Source organism: Galleria mellonella, unplaced genomic scaffold, assembly GCF_026898425.1.
Source record: "Galleria mellonella isolate WM207_F2 unplaced genomic scaffold, CSIRO_AGI_GalMel_v1 utg133, whole genome shotgun sequence".
Lineage (NCBI taxonomy): Eukaryota > Metazoa > Arthropoda > Insecta > Lepidoptera > Pyralidae > Galleria > Galleria mellonella.
Window position 1 is genome coordinate 916,805 of NW_026441990.1, and position 25,732 is coordinate 942,536.

The 25,732-nt window shown below is 32.8% G+C and overlaps 1 protein-coding gene across 3 annotated transcripts; it reads left to right on the forward strand.

Moving 5' to 3' along the window:
* The first annotated feature begins 2,331 nt into the window (after positions 1–2,331).
* Positions 2,332–25,725, forward strand: LOC113511311 (protein DEK). 3 transcript variants are annotated; one of them, XR_008253826.1, is made up of 17 exons: positions 2,332–2,479; positions 3,989–4,148; positions 11,471–11,571; positions 13,992–14,093; positions 14,639–14,748; positions 15,352–15,481; positions 16,203–16,331; positions 16,765–16,927; positions 17,376–17,540; positions 17,917–18,002; positions 18,237–18,401; positions 18,918–19,031; positions 19,618–19,735; positions 20,068–20,240; positions 21,191–21,343; positions 22,658–22,817; positions 23,440–25,725. XR_008253826.1 is itself a non-coding variant. In XM_052903140.1 (16 exons), exons 1-16 carry the CDS (start codon positions 2,438–2,440, stop codon positions 23,452–23,454), a joined length of 1,926 nt encoding a protein of 641 aa, XP_052759100.1. In that variant the 5' UTR covers positions 2,332–2,437; the 3' UTR covers positions 23,455–25,725. The 3 variants fall into 3 exon arrangements, 2 of the variants coding, with proteins under 2 accessions (XP_052759100.1, XP_052759101.1); XM_052903140.1 differs by lacking the exon at positions 22,658–22,817; XM_052903141.1 differs by lacking the exon at positions 22,658–22,817 and having other exon boundaries at positions 3,989–4,058.
* Positions 25,726–25,732: the final 7 nt, after the last annotated feature.

The window sequence follows — 25,732 nt, forward strand, 5'->3', positions numbered from 1 at the left end:
TCATGCGGTTCTTCAATAGGGAAGTAAAGAGATTTCTTCAAAGTCGATAATGTGCGCGTAATACCATTGTTGAGGTTTTATTTAAATTATTTTTAAAGATAGAATTTATTATTTTTTCTTGTTATGTCAATTGAGTATTTTGTTTATTAGAGAAACGTTTTAAAACATCTATTTTTGTACTAGGGAACAATATTATATATCTTTATTCAGTCTCTTATATTTTTATTGTTTTATCCAACGAACCCTTCACAACCATTCTAATTACAGGTGTTCATAGGCTACGGTAACCATCAGGTGGGCCGTATGCTTGTATACCACCTTAGTGCTATAAAAAAATGCCGCAATGGTGTTGTGGATAATCATGGGCGGCGGTAGTCACTTACCATCAGGTGAGCCGCGTGCTCGTTTGCCCCCGTGTTGTAAAAAAAATAATATTCAAAGCACACCACAAACATAATAAAAAATTATACATATTGTCCTATCGCATATTTATGTAAACTCAAACTGTAGCTTTTAAATTTAAACTAAATGTTCATCGTTCCCGCCATTTTTCAGGAGGAAAACTTTTTTAACGTACCGATAAATGTGTAATGTAAGGGTTATGCCACAAATAAACTTAAAAAATCGTATGTTTTTATTGTAACCAATTATAGCCTACTCTTCCTGAATTATCAACTCGATTAAAAACGATATCTATATCGAACGTATTAAAAAAGTTTTATATTTTTTTTATAAAATTTGCTAATATTCACAGCTTGATTATAAACCTACTACAGTATATGTTTATACTCAATTATATAGTATCCATAGCAGTAAGTTTATTATTCAAATACGCTTAAATAACTTAAGGGAATTGAGTGAAATTTGGTTATGTTCCAACTTAATATATAAAATATTTTATAAACTGATTCACGTGGATAAAACTGTGCAAGTTAGTATTTTATAAACATACTTTTTTTTAATGTAATTCTTTTTCAGATTCTTTTACTCTCTTTAGACAGTTAAAGGAAGTAAAAGAATTATGAATCTTCAGAAACATGCACTTTTTAAAAAAATCATTAAAAAAAGCCTTGGTGGTCTAGCGGAATTCATTAGGATTGAAGTAGTACAATCAACGTCGAAATGTCGGCAATAAAGAAGCAGGTATGTAGTTACTATTTACCTGTAAAAGCTTTTTCATCGCGATAAGTCCTGATTGTATAATTAAAAATTTAATCTAATTAGTCTAAATAAGCTTCAGTTTGATGAGATTTAGTCAGATTAGGTCATACTTTATAATAGGATTAAAATGAAATAAGTAGCCCGCCTGTGTTATTGGTACACGTTAGCGGGGTTCCATTGAAAGATGGCGATGATAAAAGCAGATCAGTTGCCGCATCGTGACAAATTCAAAAAGAACTACGTCTATATTTATTATAATTCTTGCACAATGAACAGTGCATTTGAAAATTTTACTCAAAGTACCCCATAGAAGTGAATATCCGGCTGATATGAGCAGTATCGAGATAAGAAATATATGGATATTGGATTGGTATCAACATTACCAATCCATTTAGACTTTTCAAAAAGCAATAAATTTGGATTATTTTGATATTTCTGGTGATGTATATGATGACTAATATGGAAGGTTGTAGCATTTCTGGTGGTAATAGTAGTGGCCAATTTTTGCGTTGACAGCCATATGCATAATAATGGTAACGGAATTAAAGAAAGTAATACAAATTAAATAATAAGATAACACCTAGTTCAATTAAATGTTGCATTGATAAATTACTAATGATACAAGATTACATGGGTGATATGATGTATTACTCATTATATAAATATATTCTGTGAGGTCACTGGATCATGTCAAAATCGTAAAAAATACTAAAATTTCATTTACGAAGAATTGGACAAAATATTTGATTAGAAAAAATGTAACTTATATTTACTAAATTAATGTATACTTCTTAAATTATTATAAATAAACTACACTGTGAAAGCAAATTAGTTTATATAAAAACTGCTAAAATGATAGCACCCACATTATATGTATATATTGATATAATTTTACGCCTGTCTTTGGGTGTACTCAACTAATTTAAACGTATTTTAATAAACAGAGCAGATATTATTTTATTGTCAAAAATTTTTAAGTAAATATTATATTTTAATGTAATAAATATGTTAAACCGGAAGTTGTTACATTAACTTTTATTATTGATATATTATTAAATAAAACAGAATAAAAATTAATGAGTTACAAAATAATGTTTAAATAATTGTTTTTAATCGTCCATTATTTAAACAAGTGCTGTGATTACATGCTTTCTGAAGTAAAACGAAACGAATAACGAAACGCAGCTTTTTTTTTCTATGTTATGGGTGCGTGCATTTGTGTTGTCCGGTGTTTGAAGACGCTTTGGAATTCGCTTTCAATTTCTTTGTAGGAAAAATGTCGGGTGATACCGATAAAGCGAAAATCAGTGACAATCAGGTATAGTTGTGAAATATACATTTGTTTTAATTTTCCTTATAATGGTGTGCATCTAATAAGGACATTTTTAGTGGTGAAGTGGTATTATTTCCGTGATTATATCACTAATGTTTGCCTGCGTCGCAACATGGCTGACAGAACGTTTGCTTCCCGCTAAACGCGGGAACTACGCCACCGAGGGATGTTTTATAAGTCAATATTTCACAATAAAAACTGTGAATGCCATTATGATCAGTTATCGAAACTGATTCTAACTACATATTTTTCGTGAATTCGCATATTTTTGCCACCCCCGCCCCTTTGCATTTGGATGCAGGGCCTTTGTTAATGTGCACAATCTATGTATGACATTGGTAGGAAATCCGCACGACCTTGATATTTGGTTTCTTGCGATTATTCAATTTTAGAGTCGGCGTGATATGATGTTATTCCATTGCCGCCGCCTCGCATCTCATTACTCGCTCTCCGAACACCGCGCGCGATGTAAATAAAACAGGTATCCTTTTGGGGGCCTTTATTGCTGACCTCTTTTGGTTTTTTTACTGGCGATTTTTTTATCAGTGTTTTGTCCGGGTCGTAACAATATATTTTAAGCGGGAAAAAATAAAAATGCAGTCTAGTATTCTAGTATGTATAGCTACGTATTAAATTGATTTCCGTGTAAGTTGCGTATATATAAGTAGTATGTATTGCTAAGTCTGAATACTCCTACATAGGTATACATAGTTACTATGTATTCAGGTGTATACAATATGACGGTATATGTAGAGTAAGGACATGGGATTATATGTCTTATGATTTGCTTTAAAGGTTAATAATCGTCTGGCGGCCAAAACCGCGAACATTGAAGCTAGCATAGAGCAATGAAGTTTGACAATTCTTGCTAAGTATGATTTTGCTCTATGTTACTATTGCAATATATTGAACATAACTGATTAAACATTACATATTACAAGTTATATTCTTTTATTTCTTATTAAAATATTACCTATTTGAAATACAAAATACTGAAATTATTATTTATGTGCAATAACATACTATATTTTAGTTTTTAATAATACATAATTATCATAACAATAATTATGTTGTTATTGTGTACTTATTTTAGCAGATTATTATTGTTATTCAATAAATGGACATACATTTTCAATTGTCACTATAACCATTTCTAGAAGGTAATACTTAAAAACTTAATACATTCTTATTAACTATTGTATATATTGTATAAAATAAGTAGTTGCGTTAAAAAAACCACAAAAATATATGCTACTTACACAGGATATCTTATTCATAAGATTTTTAACTTAAATATATTTTTTATATTTAGAATTTAAAATATTTACTTTTTATATATGATTTAAAATTATTCATTTTATATTAGAAAAATGATTAAAATGAGGGAAAAATATTAAAAGTCTTGTGAAGAATAAATAAGCAGTAAATATATCATTCAACAGTCACATCAAGTATCTTCTATTCTGTTCAAATATATCTTTTTTTTTTAATTAGGATGAAGACAAGAAGTCTGGGGCTGGCGATGGTCAAACCACAGAAGATGAATCCTCTCAAGACTCTAAGGGTGAGTCTCTGGCACAGACAGAGGCCCAAGGTAACACCGATGTAGATCAACCAATAACAAAAGAGGAAGACAATCAGCCAGATGCAGAAGGTCAGGGAGTAAACATGCTCACCATGTGGTCACTCAAGTGTTCATCTACATCGCAACTAACCTTGTGGGGCTATATTTGTTACTAATTGCACATCACACTATGTTTTGTTGCTGGAAAAACTGTGGCCAATATTACTTCATATTAGGGTAATATTACACTATCATATGCATGAAGGAATTGAAGTTGTTAGCATTTTTAAGGGTATACTTACCAAGGAATTGGAATATTTTTCCAAAGAAATGTGTTTATATTTGTTTCTTGTACTATTTATTGGGATAAAACAACAATGTTTGTTGATGGTCTATTTTAAATTTACAGTTTAACTTAAGATTTAATGTTTTTATATTTTTTATTTTTTTTATTTTTTATTTTATGTTTACATGGTACATAGCATGAAGTATCCATAGTAGTAACCATAGAAAAAATTATCTAACATTTTGTGCTGAAGAACTATTAAATAAATTAAATTCATATTATTTTTCTCATACTTTTCGTTTTTTTTTTAATTTTCTGATGTAAAGTGCAATGACTGAGCCCAAAATAATTTTAAAGATAGGGACAGATAATGGCGCTTCAGTATTGACCCCAATGTCCTGTATACTTTAGAAGTAAACTACTGTGATCACTTATCATTCTCACCCTGTATTTATGACTCATAAATGTAGATAGTGTAATAGCCCCTTTACATTCTTCAACAATGATGTAATATTGAATATTTTTAGTAACTTTATTATATTATTAATGAAGAGGCCTTTTTATTTAAAAATTGTAGTCTAATTTTATGTATATGGGTAATATTCTTATTTAACATTAGCTTTTTGTATGCTACTTCTTACATGTGGATTTCATAACTAAAAAAAAACCAATTAAATTAACCAGTTCCGGATGGCATATAGACATAAAACATACAGTATTTTTTTTTTTAAATTACACCAGGAATATAACCAAATTAAATTTGGTGCAGTAGTTTTTACTTACGCCGGAATAAGCATAAAAACAGATAGACAAAATTTCTAAAAATATGTTTTTCTCATCCATTGGTCTTATTAAAACCTCTTATATTAATTTTTCTTATGTACATATCTCTCACATGTACAAATATCGCTGTTACAATTATATTACACTGACTTCTGACTTCACCCTTATGACCGGAATATATTCACAGACTTAGGTCAAAAGCTATAATCTTTAACATCCCATATAATACATTTATACCAAATTTCATAGTGATTGGTTAAGTTATTAAGGCGCTATAGGGTAACAGACTCATTTTGACATTTATTATATTAGTAAAGATTAGTAAGGTTATATATTTATTTAAAAAAAAAAAACAATGTTATGATCTGCAGATTTTATACTGATTGTATATTATATATACTTAATAAAGTAGATATAAGTTTACATGTTAAGTCCAGCAGCAGCTTTATTTATATATTAATTTATCAATTGTATAAAGTAACAAATAATTTATGTACTTATGTTTAGTCAACAGTTTATTTATTTATTTTATTTAATACTTTATTGTACACATTAGTTATAAAAATATGACAGAGGTAAACAAAAGTACAAAGGCGAGCTTAACTCTGATAGAGTTTTCTTCCAGCAACACCCAATGTTTATGTTGACTGTTTTAATTGCTACCCAATAGAAATTCACAAGTCTTTCCCATTACAACTTAGCTAAACGACATATCACTAAATATACTTATTGTATTTTATCTTATATTTCTCATAATACTAGAAATTTTCTACAAATGGATGCAATAATTTAGAATGTTTGATTTCCTTGTTTTATTTTTTATCTCTTATTTTCATTATATATGCGTATTTCTATTCGTATTTCTATGTATGTATATATCTTTATATATGTATGTGTATGTATATATTTGGATGTATGTGTTTATTTTTGTATACGTATATGACTGCTGTCACAGATATTTATTTCTACAGATCTATTTTTTTTAACGCGCCACCTACCTATTTATGCTTTAATTCCTTCTACCCAAAGGTCGTCTGGAAGAGATTGCTTAGCAATAAGACCGCCTTTTGTACTACAATATGCGTATTGAAAATTGTTCAACAAATCCTGTTATGTTGGTGCAATAAAGTGTTAAATAAATAAATAAATACATAACTAAAGTAGAAATCTAAAATATGAATTGATAAGTCTCTTTCACAGCTCGTAAGTAATTATTAAATATTTTTATATGGATTCTTCATTAATATCTACAAATAATATTTTAATTAAAATTGTAATATTATATATTGCCAGCAACAGTTCGTACAGTGTGATGTGTAAAATGTCATTTGTGTGTTTAAACATCCATCATATTTGTTCTGTCAATAAGTTTACTATCAAATTAATTAAGGTAAGTGAATTTCACATTTATTTTTACTTGTTTAATGTTATGAATATAGTTATAACACTATATTATTTTTAGATAAAACAAACAGCGTTATCGTTAACGAGTAGGCAATATATAATAATGTGTTATGTAATTATAATATTTTTATGTACAGTAAATCATAATTGTCCAATGGCGAACATAATGTATATCTAATACACAAGTGGGTCGTAACAATTAAGCAACTTCGAAGAGTTTGTCAATTGGCCTGTATTTTTTTTTTCTGTATGTACTTACTACTTTACTGAACAATGTTGCATATTTTTTTTAAACTTGCCATTTAAAAGTAACTGACAAATATTAGAAATTAATACATAATTAACACAAAATTTTTTGTTCTAGCTATTTACGTTTATTTGTTTAATTATATTAAAAATATTCCAAAATTTTTACTAAATATGCCTTCATATGATAAAAATATGACAATATATTCTTTTATAGTCAAAGTGGTATGTTTCGCACCGCACACATCAGCTAAGTAACGCACGTATTATGCACACATGCAAAACTAATACAATAAACTTAGCTTAAAGCAGTCTGTGTTCTCGTAGCTTTCGAGCCTACACACTTAGATTTCGATTCAGAGTTTCTAAGTTAAAAAAAAATGCCCGTGTTCAGCTAGATGAGTGGAAAAACAATTTATCGATAGGATCGTTATCGCTAGTGTGTCCATAAGACAGAATGAAATGGCAATATGCGCATTCTCGTTCTTTCTCATGCGAGTACTAAGCGAAACGTATATACTGATAGATTCGTTTATCACTTTGTCTAAGTTGCCAGGCGGTTTATTTATCATTTAAAAAGGTATTAAAAAAATACTGTGGAAGTAAGATTGTTACCAATAAATGGATTTTAGAAAGTAAAAAAAAAAATACGAATAGTACTTTATGTCACAATTTTTAATTTTCCATTTGTCTAGAATTGTTTGAATTTAATTAATGACATGTTTCATTATTATTAAATTACTACAAGACTTCTCTCTAATTAGACAAGTAACATACAAAACACTCAAAATCGATTGATTTTTTATTTGTACAACTATTAGTCAACAGTAGATTGGCTTATGGTCGAATCAATTATTCGTTTGTCTACATTTTCGTTAAGTTCTATTGAAAATTAAAATTACTATAAATAAATCGTGTAATATAACGGAACGTCATTATCGTCAACATCACTGTCACTCGTCATGTATCATAAAATGTGTCGCTGCTAATTATGGTATCTTTAGAAAATATCGTATCTTTATTGCATAGTGGCATGACAGATGGAATGTGTGAACACTGCAGCTTCTACATTGGATAATTTTTTATTACATATCGTGCCTTGTTTTAGCTGGGTTATTAAAATAGAATTATTTTCGAAATATTATTAAATACCAGATTTTGCCTGCGATTTCGCTCGCGTTCAATTTCACGCGGATTTTGTTTCGAATGTGACCCTAAATTTAAAATGTTTAATTTTTAAACTGACGATATTTCATATAAACTTTCAACCCACATTTACCTTCCCTAGGGGTTATCTTTACAGATTATTCTTCATTCTTTGCGTTGTTAAGTTATAAAGTGTCGAATTCGGTTGTAAACCAGACAACGAAACTCCTATCGTTTAACCAGCTACATTTAACTCGCTTATTCCGTAATTTCCTATATAACCCAGATAATTAAATCCTTTACATTCGTTTACCCTTAGATAAGAGGCAAAGAAATAAAAAACTTTTCAATTCTATCGATGGATATGTTTATGTTAGCGTACGCATAAGACACGAGATAAAAGTTGCTATTTCGTTCTTCCTCATTCACGTTTAAGCGATAATTTGTAATTAGTCGGATAGATTTATTACTTTTTTCGTGGGAATAATTTGGAACGTTTTACGCAAACAAACCTACGTATATGTCAATAGACAGTGGAATCAGAACAATGAATTAAACTTTACTCCTACCAATTGTTATTACTCGATAGGATGGTAGAAGTTGTTATATAAAAAAAAAAAAAATAGATTTGAATTAAGAACACCCTCCTTTTTAAAGTCTGTTGTAAATAGACGTTCCATCCGCGTGATACAATAATTCCGGTTGATTTTCAATGACTTTACGCTAAAAACTGCGACTGTTGGTCATAATGGTAGACAGTGGTAGTGGTATAATAAAGAAATTGTATGGTACGTATATAAATTTTTTTTCTGTCATTCTGTCCGGAAAAGTCAAGAGTCAATGTCGACCAAAGTATGAGACGAAAGATAACACACAGCTCTTCGACTGTTACGGGTTTGTTCCTAGCAAAGTACACACATTTGTACTCCTTATATCTGTTTGTACTCGTGTGGGTATTTTAAATACACTTACTTCTTGTATGTATTAAAAAAAATATTGTGTCTAGTACTTATAGTACTAAACAGTTAAACTCGGCTTAGTTCGGGATTACATACCGCTATGTCAATATGCCCAGATCTACTAATTATTACTAAAAGCGTTCGCAAACGATGGACTTTTTTGCTGCGGAATAAATTTGTGTAAGTCGTGTTTGACGACGATAACATGATACGCTTTACCAAAATTCAAAGAATTAAAAATATTGACAAGGTTTCGACCAAGGAATTTAATTCTTCTCTGGGCGCGACTGAAGGTGTTTTTTTATTTTTATAAGTAAGCAACTTGTTTATATATGCTCACACACATTGAAGTAAAAATTTAGAGGGGGCGTGCGATGTTATCATAGATTATTTATATACGTATACCTTATGCAAATACACTTGCGTGAATTTTTAGACGTTTTGCAATGCCCGGACTAAAATTTACGTCGAGAATTGTCTCGTCGAATTTAGAAGTGTAACAAAATGAGGTAAATATAAAGGGAAAATTTGTTCGCCGACATTCGCGTGTCGCTCGTCTGCGCAGGCCATTATGGTGGGCGAAGCTAAATTTGATATCACAGCAAAATCTTTATTAAAAGGACTAACATGAACTAATTTTCTAAATAAAATCCATTAAATTTTAAATTTTTTTGTTTATGACGGTTCATAAGACAATAATATTGGGAAACTATTAAATTCAATATTAAGAAATACGTTCAGACAGATGGTATCTTAGAATTAGTCCCAATGATGTATCTGTTAGTGCTATCGGTATACGCTGGCAGGGCATCAGTGACTGATGATACTTGAGGATGACAGTAGGTCAGTTGGCTCATGTTGACGAATTTATCACAAATTATCAATGATAGTTTTCGAAGGAGACCGTACGAAGATCGACCTATTATATAGGTATGTTGCTAGTAATGAGGCCATTAGTCCCTATTGCAATCCCCTTCCTCCAATAGCAGTTGGTGTTTTTTGGCCCTCTTTATTTTGCGAGGGATTTAAAGGGAATACTTGTTTTTGTAATGGTTAAAAACTACTAACATTGTGTAAATCTCGCCCTATCAAAGCCTTATCTCGTAAAGTTGGTTTTATCGAAAATCACAAGATAATGTAATTAAATTATCAATATTTTGTTCTAATAACATTATGCAACTTTTAACACTGCGTCATTTAGTTCTTATGCAATTTATTAGTTGTATTCCGTGGGTTTGCTTCGCTAATTGAAATTAATAGTACCTTATGTGTTGAGTACTTCTGTGTTTCACAGTTTTGATCCATCTGGCACCGGTTTTGAAGCACATAGGCGGGAATAAAAGTCAGTTTTACACTAATAATGTCTTCAAAAATCTTTAATGATATTTCTATAGATATAAAGGAACTTCCATTAAACAAATTTAAAATAAAATTATCTAAATAGCTATTTCACAGAAGTTTTATTCGGTAGACGAATTTTTTAAAAAGAATAGATAAATATTTAGTATAGTTGTCGATGCATGAATTAATTAGTTTTTACCAAAATCTGACATTTGCATGCTATTCTGTAAATTACTAAATAGGCTCGAGACTATACGAGATCACCGATACCTGCCCTATTTAATGCAAATAAATTTATGATTATTAAAAAAAAATTATAATATTCATTTCGTATAACTCGCCGATTTGACTGTAAGTGCGTTAATATTATCTCCTCAACATTAGAAGCCTCTAAAATTCACCAAGTTATATAAAATTAATAATATACGTTACGGCAATTACGGCAAACTGAGAGCAGGCAACCCGTGTGCATTGTATTTTCGCTCATCTTTCATTTAAACCAAGTTTCATTAAAAAGTCTTATGCCTGCTGAAGTCAGCAGCGGGATCTTAATTCACTCGGTAGTAGTAGTACGTAAATGTTGTACGATTATTTATTAGTCCTGAATTTGTGAAAATACAGCATATTTTAAGATGAAATTGGAATCGAAACCCTGCTCGCGAATCGCGGCTCCGTTTAAGGCTGATAGGTAAGGATGAAATAAGGTCAGCTGGCCCATCGTGACGAATTCTTCACGAATTTATCATGATCGTTTCCAGGGACAATCGCGGTTTTAGTAGATGATAATGGAATGGTAACTGCGCCTGCGCAATTGGTATACGCTCACGAGGCACCAGTCAGAGATGATGGGTGAAGATGAAGTTGTATCAGTAAGCTCATTGTGACGAATTCATCAAGAATTAACCATAATGGTTTTCAGGGGGAATCACGTGGAGGTCGACTTAATAGGGTATATATTGCTAGCAATGGGATTTTTAGGCCATTACTAACAATTTTTTTCGTTGTGTGAAAATCCTTTCGGAAAACGCGGTCCGGTCAACACGAACTGCAGTTTGGACAGATTAGTTCTAGTTTTTTGAACTGTTTATTAGAGTGTATTTGAAGACTTTGTACCCGATACAGTCGGTATTTATTAAAGAGATACAATGTTTTAAGACAAAACTTCTCGAGGATTGATACTTGTCTCCGTGGGCTTTGATTTTACAAAATAATTGAGGTTTTTTAAAAACATGTTTATCGCTACACAGGAGATTCAAAGTCGGCAACTGCCAACGGTAAGGACGACCCAGGCGCCGACGATTCCAAGGACGACAAACGGGATGTGAAAACAGATGGCGATGCTAAAAAGGTTTGTTTCCAATCATTTTATTTATACACTAGTGTACCACCCCGGCTTTGCACGATTTTGTTCAAATCAAAGATAGCCCATGTTTCATATCGATAAAGTAGATTTCTATAAATGAAAGAATTTAAAAAAAAATCATTTAAGTATATTTTTTAAGTTTATCCATTACGAACACAAACAAAAAAAAATCTAGATAGTTACTCTATATAATATTATAAATACAGTGAACACGACGGCTGTCTCATTCGTCATACTCGTTTTTTTTTATACAACTTAGAATGGCAAACAAGCTGACGGCCCACCTGATGGAAAGTGGTAACCGTCGCCTTTAGACATGAGCAGTACCATGGAAATAACAGAGTATACTGTTGTGCCCATGATACTCCCCATGCGTTGCCATTCCTGAGGACTCAGGTGTTATTCCTCTGTACAACACACACACTCTGAAATCAGCATCAAACATCTGAAACACAGCGATGGAAACAACTGCTTCGCGGTAGAAATACGAATGGGACAGAGGTACCCAAGCAATCGACTTTTGTACAAAGTCTCCCTCTGGATTCTGGACCTGTTTGCAGTAAATGGTCTGGTTTATTCTGTACGAAAATACTGCGATTGATTGAAATATTACTCATAGTCATGACGTTAGCGATAGTCATTGTAATCAGTAACATATTTTTATAATTTATAAAATGCAAAAATTGTTAAAAAAAATGTACCATCCAAATTCCTTTTAGCTGAAATTGCATATCAAATTGGGCGGTAGAATTATTGAAGATGACTTCAATACCCATAATTTAATATTAACTTGAACTAGGCCGTGTGGTTCTGGCATAGAATAGGCCACCCCTTCCTTTCCTGTGAGTGTCATAAGAGGCGACCAAGAGAGAGCGAGGTATGGGCAGCAGCGTCCCTCTTAAAACATCCCCAAAGCCTAACTGCGGTTGCCGATCCGCCTGGCAAGCGTGGAAACTACTGGCAAAACCCCTCAAAGGGGAAACTTATGTTCACCAATGGACAGTTAAAAGCTGATATGATGATGATGATGATTAACTTGAATACAAATTATTGCTGTTTCTATTAATACTATTTCTAATATGTGAAAAGTGTACAAATTAACTTTAACTGCTAAATTAAATAAAAAACAAGTTTCTTTCGTTAGTGAATTATGTAAATCGAAACCGCCATTCATTTATGAAACTATGTTTTTCAACGTGGCTACGGGAGTCTAGTAAATTGTGAAAACTAGTAAAAAATTATCGCTTTTATTCACAAAGATAATATACAAATCTATTTAAAACAGTAACTGTTGAGTTTTTTGCGGGCTCTTCTCAACAAATGCCAACTTTCTGAACGCTGCATTCATAAAAAAATTACGATTAAAAAGTGCTTGTAAACAAGTGTATTTGAATAAAGAAGATTTGAATTTTAATATTCTATTACCAGTGTTTTTGTCTCTTTCTTGAAATCGAGTAATTGGCGCTAAAGAAAAAGACAAAAGCTTTTAATAACTGAAGTGGGTTTATTAGACCTAAGACATTTTTCTGAGTAAGAGTGAAGTATACCGAATAAACAAGTTAATTACTAAATTGTCAGCCTAACTCGTAGTAGGTTGTAGATTTATAAAAATACTACTAAAGTTGACATATTTAAATAATGATTAATCTAAAATTCAACTAGAAACCATCGTCTGTATTGTGACTTTTCAATGGAATTTCATTATGCCGATTATATGAATTATTAATAATTTTGCAAACACGCCTAAGTATGACGTTTCGTAACTGGTCGCGTTTGTAAATAATAAAAACATTTTACAATAACAAGTAGATATTGCTCTGCAAAAAAAACAGTCTCAACGAAATTAATATTCACTATGTAATATATTTTGACATTAATACCACTATACTGTTTTAAACCGAATAACACTCATAAAATATTTGAATATAGAATCCGACATTATGTGTCTACAAGTGAAAAATTAAACGAAGCAAACGGAAGTTACAATAGTTTGAAATTTAATATAAGACCACTACCACAGACTATGGGTCTAAGACTTACACATTGTAAAAAAGAATTATCAAAGCGGTTCAGAAATGGCGATGTTATTGTGTTATAGTCGTATCAGTCGTTAAGTATTCATTGCTGAACATAGACCTCTCCCGTAAAGGGGGTTTCGCCATTAGTTGCCACGGTTGGCAGGCGGTTTAGCAACCACAGTTTGGCTTTTGGTGATGTTTTAACGAGGAATGCTGCTGCACCATAAACTTGCTTGGTCGCCTCTTACGACACCCACGTGAAAGGAAGGGGTGACCTATTCTATGCCGCGACTTATACGGCAAATTATCGTGTAGAAGCCATAAAATAAATACATACGAATTAAGAATCTCTTATTCATATAGTATGACTTTTTTTTTATGTATTAGGAGGAGAACGGTGAAACGCACGATGACGATGATAAGGATGATCTGAAAGAGAACGATAAAGCAGCAAAGAAGACCGTCTCCAAGAAGAAGCCTAAGAAAGAGGTAAAATTAACTGCTTCTACTCTATCAAACATTCTGTTTTCTGCTAACCGCCTGATGGTGTTTGTGTTCTTGATTTTCCATATTAAACTTAATAAAACTTCTGTAACTTCATTAATAACTTTATTATCATTTTCATGTCCAATCAACTATCTAATGTAGTATGTTTTTTGTCAATCTTAGACCAGGCTATTACCATATATAATACAACATTCATAAACATTATGGGTATTCTGTTTTTTATTACAAGCTTTTATTTAACTTTCAAAGCATGTTTATTTAGGGCAAAATCTTGCAAACGGAAATAGAACTATTTCTTGATATTTGATTGAACTGAAATTTTGCATACACTTACACATACATTAATATGGATATCAAATGAAAGGGCTTCAAGAGTAGGAAACGGTAAAGTTAGTCATATCGCACTATCTTTAATATGGTCGGCGCTCCAAGATAACATTTTACATTATAAAAGCTTTTTAAGCTTCCCTACCATTTGATAAAAAAAAACTTATGATTTTTACACATTCATATTATTATTAATTTAGGATACTGAAGAGGAGGATGAGGATGAGGAAGAAGATGACGAGGAGGAAGAAGGAGAAGAAGGAGACGAGGAAGATGAAGCAGATGATAAGAAATCTAAACCTAAAGAGAAGTAAGTTGATTGGTATAACTAAAAATATTTTCGTTAATTTTTAATTAAGTGAATTTGTACCAATTTAGATATACACAGTCACAAAGTCACGAAAGACTATGGTAGCTTAGAGGGTTCAAGGGGACGTTCAAGTATTACATAACGCAATATGTTTATTTTGTAAAATGTTCGATGCGTTATAGGGGCAGGAATAGGGTCCGAACAACGCGTTACTTGGCACTGCTTTTTTAATTGAAATAAAAAACTAGGGAATTAATATTTTCCAATTTGGTAGCCCTTTTTGTTTTATGGGGAATCCCGTTAAAAATGGCAATTTGGGTGTTACGTAACGTGTTAGGAAGAGGAGGGGGGGGGGGGGTCAGAAAAATATACATGGGAGAGAGGTCAAAAATTAGGTTACGTAAACGTTTAATGTACAGCTACGTCTTTCGTGGTTGTATTTAATAAATTGTATATATGTCTAATTTGTCTAAAAAATTATAGCTGGCTTAATTTGAATTAGTATGACACTGTTAGTCCATGGCTAAAATTTTACTATATAATACTGGTTGAATGGAAGAGAAACTTGTTCAATATTTTAATATTTTTTTATTGTGTCTTTAGAGTAAAGAAGCCAGCAAAGAAAGCCAAGGATGAAGATGATGAAGGTGATGAAGAAGGAGATGAGGAGGGTGAAGAAGAAGAGGAGGAGGAAGAGGAAGAGGAGGCGCCTAAACCCAAACCTAAAAGAGAGGTGAGTGTGAGCGAGAAAATGAGGTACCACTATTCAATGGGATTAGAAACCAGTATGGATATACAAAAAAAATTAAGATTCACATTTCCATAGAAAATTACACAAAATGTTCTTAATTACGATTAATAAATATTAATTGTAGTAAAATGAATAAGTTACGAGTTAATTGTTATCTACAATAAATAAAAAAATCTTGTTTAGTATACAAATTCAGTATCTAGGGCATTGGTAACAGAACACATTCAACTTTGTTATGCACTCATTTCTAGCTAACAGTAGTAGGTGAGGGCGATATATGGCAATATCTATATATTGTAGTTACAATATCTATATATTTGATAATAATAGACATACTCAATATTGGTTATCTAATATGTAATATCAAATTATTATCTGATCAAATATCTATGATCTGATACTGTTTGGTAGTTTATACACAAATTTATTATTTATATAATCAAACTTTTTAAAAAGAGCAACTGCTGAGTTTTTTGCCCTTTCTTCTTGACTGAAATTGCGTTCTAAATGCGCGGTAATGAAAAATCACTTCAAAAATGCTTAAATCTAAGTTTACTTGAATAAAAATAAATTTCTTCCTTTAAATGATAGAACCTGAATGAAATGTCCAGAAAAATCCTGTTTTAGTGGTACCGATATTGCCTAATTTATAGTCAAATGTGTTAACAAATTCAATATTGTTTACACACTGTATCCTATGCAGCCAATAGAGCCGCCTGTCCCACTGCCAGCCGGAAAGGGTATCCCTCTCGGTCACATTAGCAACGTGGAAGTATCGCTGTCGCGTTTCAAGACTCAGGACCAGAAATTATTGCATCAGTATTTATATGGCGTAAGTATATTTATAATTATTTTATAACAGTAAACATTAAGGTTGTGATATTCTGTAATATAGCAACAAATTCTCCTATATACAGGTGATATCGAAATAGTTAGCCTTCTATGTAAAGAGTGTCTTATCAGTGAAATAGAACATTTTAATCAAAGAATATGGGCTGATATAGCAAAAATTTAAGCCTTTCTAATACTATGCATGCTCTTGAGTTTGTATGGAACACTCAAAATGATTTGTGGTTTTTGAAATTTTGAATTTTTGTACGAAATTTTTGACCTAATACATTTTATAACTTGAGTAGATTCTTACTTTTATGTACTGCGAATAAATATCCAAATACAATTATTTGTGCCTTGCATATTTGAATATCATTGCAATAAAATGCAATTTATCTATATTTCTAAATGCTAAATTTCTAGTTTTGTTTCAGCAACTATGTTTAGACCGTAATGTGAAACGTAATATCAAGAAATTCAAAGGCTATGAATGGGCAATTGGTTCAACGGAGTACAAAGCAAAATTGGAAGAGACCAGCAAGATGGAGATGAAACAATTGCGCACCATGTGTGAGATGCTCGACTTGGATAAAAAAGGTAATTGTTGAATTTCAATTCTTAGACCACTCTTCATCTCCTGAATTTCGTAAGAACAAAATTAATATACCAGTGCAAGAAAAATTTAATTCGAATAAGACACTATAAAATCGTTTCCTAATCACTCTGGTTAAGCCACCAAACTAAGAGCACACCTGATAGACTGTTGTCTGTAGATATGAACAGCAAATACAGTCTAGTCTGTGATGTCTATGGTATCACTCATGCATCAGCATTCTTAAATACTAGTATGTTACTGTTTTATTACCATACCTCCCTTGAAATTGGAAAATAGTCATACAATTATAATTGCAACACTTCAATGTAATAACACAAGTGATATTTTGACTGATGGTTTTTTGAATGATGATCTCTTCAATAATACAATGAGAATCACACTCAGTGGTGGGACATTATAATGTATGGTATGTATGATTGGTTCTGATAGGAGGCGCCAACGAGTTAGCGGGGCGACTAGTGGCATTCTTGCAGCAGCCGGCAGCGAACTCTCCACACGCCCGTGGCGTCGCCCGCCCCCCGCCTGCAGCCGCGCCGCCCTCTACACCTGGCGGCCGTCCGCGACGGTCCGCTGCCGTCAAAGTGCATAATAGAGGTATGTATTAATTCATTTCAATTATTCTTTCTATAGAGGACGAAATAGAAATCATCAGAAAACTTAGATGTTTTTTATCAGTGAAACTGAACAGTTTTCACAAAGGAACTTGTTTCTGAGAATCCATCTTCTCATAAAAAATATAAGATTGAAAAACGATAATAAATTACCAGCTCTCCATACCACTTTTTTTTGGGAGAATGCGTTGTTTTATTATAGTATAAATTTATGCTATTTCTTGAGAAAAGTTTTCAGATGTACTATTCAAAAACACTTTGTTAAAAGAAACCTAATTATTTTAATTTTGAGGAGAAATATTTTGCAAACATATGTTAATTTGTAAGTTTTTTTCTAAATGATATTTTTTAATGTTTAGGATACTCTGATGAGGAATATGAAACTGACCCAGAAACAAAGGTCAAGGGTCCAAAACTGCCTAAAGATGGATCAGAAGATTCAGATGTAAGTAAATCACAATTATTTTATTGTTTAATACTCAAATATGGGCACCCATATTTGAGTATTAAACAGCAGACTTAATGCTATTATTTATTTAGTATTCTCTCTGTCAATCTTTAGAATGTTATAAATAAGTACAAAAAAATATACATATACTCTACATTATTTACATTCTATTATACAATAATCAGTTTATGTTAATCAAAGTGTGTGTAAAATTTGTTAATTTATTTATAGGGTTCATTTAACCCCAGTGGTTCGGAAGAGGGTGATTCCGATTTCGATCCAGAAGCGGGAGAAAGCGCGAGCGGAGTCGGGCGTAAACGCAAGAGTAGTGGGCGTCGCCGCTCGTCGGGCAAACCTGGCAAGCGGGGTCGCAAACCCAAGGGCAAAAAGGGCAAGGTACTGTTCTTACTATAGATTACTATATACCTACTATATTTCAGTACAATACACTTATTTGATATTATTCTTGCAGTAAATTCATATAAAAAAAAATCTATTTATATAAGTTACATACAATTCTATCTGTGCCTATTAGCTTTGCCCACATGACTGGGAAAACAGGAACATAAGTTCTTCTCTATCTCCAACATAATTGTATATCCCCAATTACATAATGATTGGTCATTACAGCAGCAAGAGATAATAAACAAACTTACTTTCACATTTATAAGTAAAGATTTATTATGGATTTAAGTAATTGTAACTTGTTGGTTCTTTTCTTTATGCATAGCTTCTTGTAAATCTAGAGGTAGAATAAGGTTAAATTTAGAAAATATTAAAAAAACTTGTGAGATAAAAATATGCTTGACTGTTAAAGCATTACAAGTTAGTAATAATCAATAAATAGAAACAATACTGCTTGTATTTTATATTATTTTAAAACAAATTAGTGTTTATGTTCAATGTACACAGGTGACATCTGTTAAAGGCCGTGGAAGACGAGCCAAATCTGATAGTGATGAAGAAAGTGAAAAGTCAGAGAGTGAGAGTGAACAGGAATCTGGAAGCGAAGGGGAAGAGTCTGATGTAAGTTTATTATATACATACTATGAATAATCATCATCATTTCAGCCGTTAACTGTCCACTGCTGAACATAAACCTTCCAAAGCGCCCTTTCGCTTTGCCAGTAGTTGCTATGCCTGGCAAGTGGGTTGGCATCTGCAGTTAGGCTTTTAGATATGTTTTAAGAGGGACATTGCTGCCCATCCCTCTAGTATTAAGTCCCTTTAGTCGCCTTTTATGGCACCCACAGGAAAGGAAGGAGTGGCCTATTCTATGCTGGGACCACACGGACATACTATGAATGGATGGCTGAAATTAAAATCGTTAACATCCTTTTAAGATAGTATGTGAGTTACCACTAAATGTTTGCCCCACAGAAACATGGGTTGAAATATAACAAAAAATAGATTTCCAACCATGTAGCTGTATGGGTTATATTATTAAAATTGTTTTATCAAATTTCAATCTGTTTCTTTGAGAAAAGTTCATCTGACGGTCTTTATAAAGGATAAAATTTCTTGTAATCAATTAATACCTCAAATGAAAAGATAACAATGCTTTAAAAATAAATCTAAATAATTTAATGTGTTTTATTATGTATTTGTTTAGGAACCTAAATCGAAGCGCGGTCGGCCGGCGGCAGTGGCGAAGGGCCGCAAAGGTGCAGTGGGCAAAGCTGCTAATGCGAAGGCCACACCCGTCAAACGAAAAGCGCCTACGCCGCCCGGTCAGTATGCTTACTTTTCTTACTAACTTGAAAAAATGGAAACTTTCTAAATTCTTTTTTGATTTTTGCGTATGATAATTCTTTTTCAATGAAACTATGCTCATATCTTGGTCTTGTTCAAATACTCATTTTGTCAATAGTTCCACTTTTAATTTTCAATCTCCAAACTATGAGCAAATGAATATCAAATGCTGTTGCAAAGATAATCTGTGTTACTTTTTATTCTGTAATTGATACTTTAGTTAATTTGTACTTTTGTTTTATGGTTTTTAATTTGATTATCAGTAAAAAAAGCTTATTGATAAATGAATTGCTTTTTTTTCTACATTTAGCCAAGAAAAAGCCAGCTGCCAAACCTGCTGGTCGTCCTGCCGGAAAAAAGGCTAAGAAAGCGTCCTCAGAAGAGGAGTCCGCTAGTGAAGAGGAGGAGGAGGAGGGAAGCGAGGAGGAAAGCGGCGAAGATTCCGATTCCCCTGCTGATAAGAAAGCCAAACGGCCGCCTACTGTGAGTATATTTTATTGGCATTTTTTGAGTGCTTTACAAAAAAGACTGTGTCACAGCCTTTTTTGTAAAGCTGTATTTCATATGTCCAAGTTTAATATCAGTAATTAATTTTACAAGGTACACATATACTTTATAAATTATTATAATTATAAAAACAAGTAGCTAAATCAAAATGCAAATATCATGGAGATAAAGTTTACTTTTTACAATATGTTAATCATGCAGTTGGTCTGAAGGTATGCGAAATAAAAACAATAATCCGATAATCCGCAATAATTTTATTGCGTTGCCACTGTCGCTGGCCGTGCGAGTATAGTAGGCGGGGAGCGGAGGTGAGGGAGGGACGCAAGTGAACTGTATAAACGCACGTACATCAAATTGATAGATAGCTCGTTAATTTTAAAGACAGAATACTATCTTACAGAATATTAGTGCAGTACCTTCACACACGCTAAAATACCAGCCTTACTAAAATCTGTTGAACAGTTTAAAAATTACATAAACAAATATTGCATAAATATTGCGAATCCGTGGCGGGTCGCTAGTAATACATAAGTTTTTTTTTGATGGGTGAAAATGGTATGGTAACCCCGCCTGCGCTAACGGCGGTATACGCTTGCGGAGCACCAGTGAAGGGTGGTAGATGAGAATGAAAACAGGCCAGTTAGCCCATCATGATGAATTCATCAGGAATTAATCATGATGGTTTCCAGGGGGAACCACGAGGAGGTCGACCTGGTTGGGTATATTGCTAGCAATGGGATTCTCAGTCTCCATTACTAACAATCCCTTTCCCCTGTAATACATATGTTGTTGTTTTTCATACGCAACATTATATATTTGATCAATTAACCATTGATATGGACTTCACAAAGTAACAACAAATTTCGTAAAATGTCTAAATGTTTAATAAATATTTTTTTTATTACCTAAGTGTTTTGTTATCTTAGGACGATGAAATAAAGAAGTACGTGAAGCAGATATTAGAGGGCGCTAACCTGGAACAGATCACAATGAAGACAGTGTGCAAGCAAGTGTATAGCCACTACCCGGACTTTGATCTCGCACACAAAAAGGACTTCATCAAGGCCACAGTCAAGTCGGTTAGTGCAGTCTCAATATATCATGTGTACTTACATGTTTCTTATGGTTTTCCATGATGTATCAGAATAGAAATGCTATATGTTGTCACAAGGGACATTTTAATGAAATAGTGATCTTGCTAGCGGTATCGATTTATACTGGCGGTGTATTAATAAGGCCTGATAGGTGAGCATGTAGCAGATCAGTTGACCCATAGTGAGGAAGGAATTCATCAATAATAAATCATGATGTTTTTTAACTGGAATTAGGTGGAGTTTGACCTTATAGGGTGGGTATATTATTAGCAATGGTGAAGTTCTATCCCTAACAATTCCTTTCCCTCCTGTAAGAGGTGGGCTTTTTTTAATGCATGATAAATGGAATGGTGTACGCTGGCAGGACGCCAGTAAGGTTTGATAGGTGAGATTGAAAGGCAGGTCAGTTAGCCCATCGTGATTAGACCTAGAATTGAACACGATGGTTTCCGGAGGGGGGCGGGGGGGGGGGATAGGCTGTAGGATTATAAAACTGTCAGGGTAGTAATGGAACTGGTAGTTCCCATTACTAACGATTAGCAAAAGAGGGTTCTTTTTCTCTGTAAGAGGTGTTTAGAGCAAATAAGTATAAGAAAAAATACTATGCCAATTTCTTTGGCCGCTAATACTTTAATAAATCAGTGTTCATTGATGTCGCCATGGATAGGATTTTATAGAATTTTGTGGATGTAGAGAAATGTTATACCCGCCTATGCTAATGCTATACAATGGCGGGGCACCAGTGGTGGATGAACTCAGGTTTATTGGCCCGTTGTGATTAATTAATGAGCAATAAACCACGGACACTGCCGTGTGGTCCCGGCATAGAATAGGCTACCCCCTCCCCATCCTTTCCCGTGGATGTCGTAAGAGGCCCCTAAGGGAGGACTAGGGATGGGCATCAGCTTCCATTTTCCTTCTCTCCATTAGCACAGCCTTCCTGAGGTTGCTAATCCGCCTGCCAAGTGTGACAACTACTGGGAATATATCCCTCAATGGGGAGGTTTATGTTCAGCAGTGGACGATTAAGGCTGATATGATGATGATGTGGAAACCACGATGACTTTCAGGAGGGGTACCGCCTAATGGTTGACCTTATTGGAAATGATTTGTCCCAAATGGAGACAATGACAATGTGGCATGAACAAAATGCAGATAAAAAAGCTGTGTACTATGGGTAGCTTTTATTATTTTGTGGTACACATCACCTACGAATATATTATTTTTTATTTGTTATAATGTAGATATATATATTTATTTTCTATTATTTATTTTTGCAATTTTTTTCGTTTGTTACAGTGTATTTAAGATGTTAGGAGTTAAGGGCGGAGTGTAGATGTCTGCATAGTATACCTATAGTTTATAAAAGGACATAGTTATATATTATTACAATAATAATATATTATGAAAAAGTAAATAACTGAAATGGAATGGATATACAACTGCTTTTCTTTATAAGGTAGAATTTTTGTTTTTTATTTTTTATGCATGCTGTTTTAATTTTATTACATTTCTATTATTTTGTTTTATTATGAAGTTTGAAGATAAATAGTGATTTTCGCCTATATATATATGAATGTAACTTATATAATTAATGATAAAAATAAAGGATCAATATTAATATTAAGGTGACAGAATTATAGATATGTATGCAAATACGAACCTTTCCCATTATCAATGACTTTTTTTTTATATAATACGAAATGGTAAACAATCTTTCCGATTGTGCGTGATAAAAGGCAGGGAAGTTACAGGGTACAGAAGTATGACATCTTCTTAGTCCTTAGGAATGATAATGCATGAGGTGTGATGCCGTGGACGTATATATGTATTTTATCATATTCATAGCACGTCCATCAGGTAGCAGTCAGGTTATATGCCATTCTGTGCTGTATATAAAAAAAAAGAAAGGCTACTCTTCATCTACGGTCCCGAATACCTGCAATCGGGTCTGTTTACGGTAATCGTGTCTTCATAATGATTCAACTTGTTTCATTATATGAACGGACTTTTATAATTAAGTATCATGGTAGATCCTCTATTTTGTTAATATAAAGTCTTACAAAAATTCTTTATTTCAGCTCATATCATCGTGAGCAGTGACCAGTCGGCCGCAAAACATAAATAGTCAAGTAAGATACGCAACTTAAACATTTAGACTAATACCCGACGTCGCGTCTGTGGCTTAACTCAACTTAGTTTCTGTAACACGCCTTGATTGCAATGCCTGTTAAGCTGAAGGCACGAATCATGAGTGTTGGCTGATTATGCACAGATACGATTTTATATAAAAAAAAAGGCTTCTGTGCAACTAAATGATCATGATGCGTATCGGAAACCTAATGATGTATATGTAAACGAATTTTAAAAACCGTTAACAATTCAATTAAGTGTTTCAAGTGTTACGAAAGCTATCAATTTAGAGTCTCTACCGGTATAAGATAAAATCGAAAATATTAAAATTGAAAATGTAAAAAAAACCAAAGTATTTTAGTATGAAAATTGTAGTGTCTTTAAAATTAGTAATATTGTAATTTATGTTACGTAAGGTAATAACCTCTCCCCTTCGCTCCTTTTATCAATAATACCGGAAATGTTAACGGCTCTACGTATGCTTATATAATACTTGAACAGTTATGTTTGCATAGGCGTTACGATCAAGGATCTCAATTCAGTTGGTGACATTTGTCAGTTTCTGATGTAGGCGGCCACGGCGCGGCTTGGACTATGTAATTTTATGTTGTAGGAATAATTCCCTCTAGTGTAAGTATAATCTGAGTTCAAGAACTCTAGAGCTTCTAAGGAGTTTTATGTTCACTGTGCCTGTAATGGGGACTTTTAAAGTGATAGTATATCACAATTCCTTATGTTTTGTTGTGTTTGAACGTAACCCGTGCGTTGAGTGCCTTACTATCGAAACCACAAATTGTTATATATTTTTTAACTTTATTTTATTTTATAGACAGCCTGTGTCGGGACCATATTTTGTTGACGCAGCATTCAGTGCACGGTTTACTTCAACGGGTCAATCTAAGTACATGTTGTTTTATGTAAATTTCCATCATTGTACAAAGTTCAGATGTATCCGTATATCGGCCGCGTTTGTTTGTTTTAAAAATCGTTGTCGATTGTTTAAAAAGAATTCGGAAAGTAAGTTTATTTTTAATACGAATCTAGGTTGTAAAAGTGTTCTTTTGACGTCTGGCACTATCGCAAATTTAAGCTATTCATTTTAAGATCGACTAAGTGTATTTTAAGAGGTGTAAATAAATACACAGGACTTGCATTGTTCGGGGCTATGTTCGTATTGGTTGCGGCGTGACGTATTTTAGTAAATACGGGAGATTACGTGCCAGTATCTTCCATATATTTTTATATTTTGGCGTGGAATTATTAATGCGGACAAAACGATGGTCAAGTTTTCAGTGTTCTTTTATAATTATAGACTGTCCGATTATTTCGAATATATATTTTTATTTATATACTTTTACCTTCTTATAAAAATTATTTAATTTATTTTAATAATTGTATTAATTTTATTAGGTTTGACTTCGGATACGATATAGTAATGTTAGGTTTTTATTTATTATACTTCATTGTGAGGCAATTTATACAGATCTAGAAATTGCAGCAATGTTTGTAGTGTTCAAATGTGTGAAAACTTGCCGTTCGTTTTACGCTCAAGTCCAAATAAAGTACTAGTTATTGTAATTGGCATCAATTCACAAACAGATCCAGGTAATTCTACTGTAATAGTGCAATAAAATGTAACAGTAATTGAGAGTTTATGTAATCAAATAATGTGGGACATTGAATTAATCATATCAATATTTTTGTGGGCGTCTACTCTAGTTCCATTCATTACAATACACTGTAGTCAGCATTGAGCCGTTTCATTTTACGTTAGGTGCTTTTATAGCATTTCTTTTTGTAATTTGTGGCCGAAATAGTCGCTAAGTCCGTGGTGAGCTATTCTAGGTTAGTAGGATTGAGCGGACGGAGACATACACAACGCGTTGCCTAATACTGATATTATTTTGTCTATATTCGATATTTTCACTATTAAGTGACGCATTGTCAAGGCGTTCCTTTTCAATGCACTGATAAGGATGGCCAATTATAACGTTCTTTTTGATTTACGTTAGTGTCCTAGAAATCTCTCGGTGCGCGCAATCCTTATTATTCTAAGCTAGATATAATCAACATTAAATGTGTATTTGTGAATTTTTAACCTTATTTCGGTTGATGTTTCTTTATAAATGTGTAAATGGTTGAGATCAGTAGTGGCGTAGTGACACGGAGTGATAGAGTGACTGGTACCCCCTTTTACAATTGGAATATAGATAATAAAGTAAATAAAAGTTTGACATGTTT

What these genes read in the sequence shown, in the direction of transcription:
- LOC113511311 (XM_052903140.1), top strand. Translation starts at nt 2,438, where the DNA reads ATGTCGGGTGATACCGATAAAGCGAAAATCAGTGACAATCAG. An exon ending in AGAAGAAGCCTAAGAAAGAG is followed by an intron (nt 14,094 to 14,638) that starts GTAAAATTAACT and finishes TTATTAATTTAG; the next exon opens with GATACTGAAGAGGAGGATGA. An exon ending in GCGAAGGGGAAGAGTCTGAT is followed by an intron (nt 19,032 to 19,617) that starts GTAAGTTTATTA and finishes GTATTTGTTTAG; the next exon opens with GAACCTAAATCGAAGCGCGG.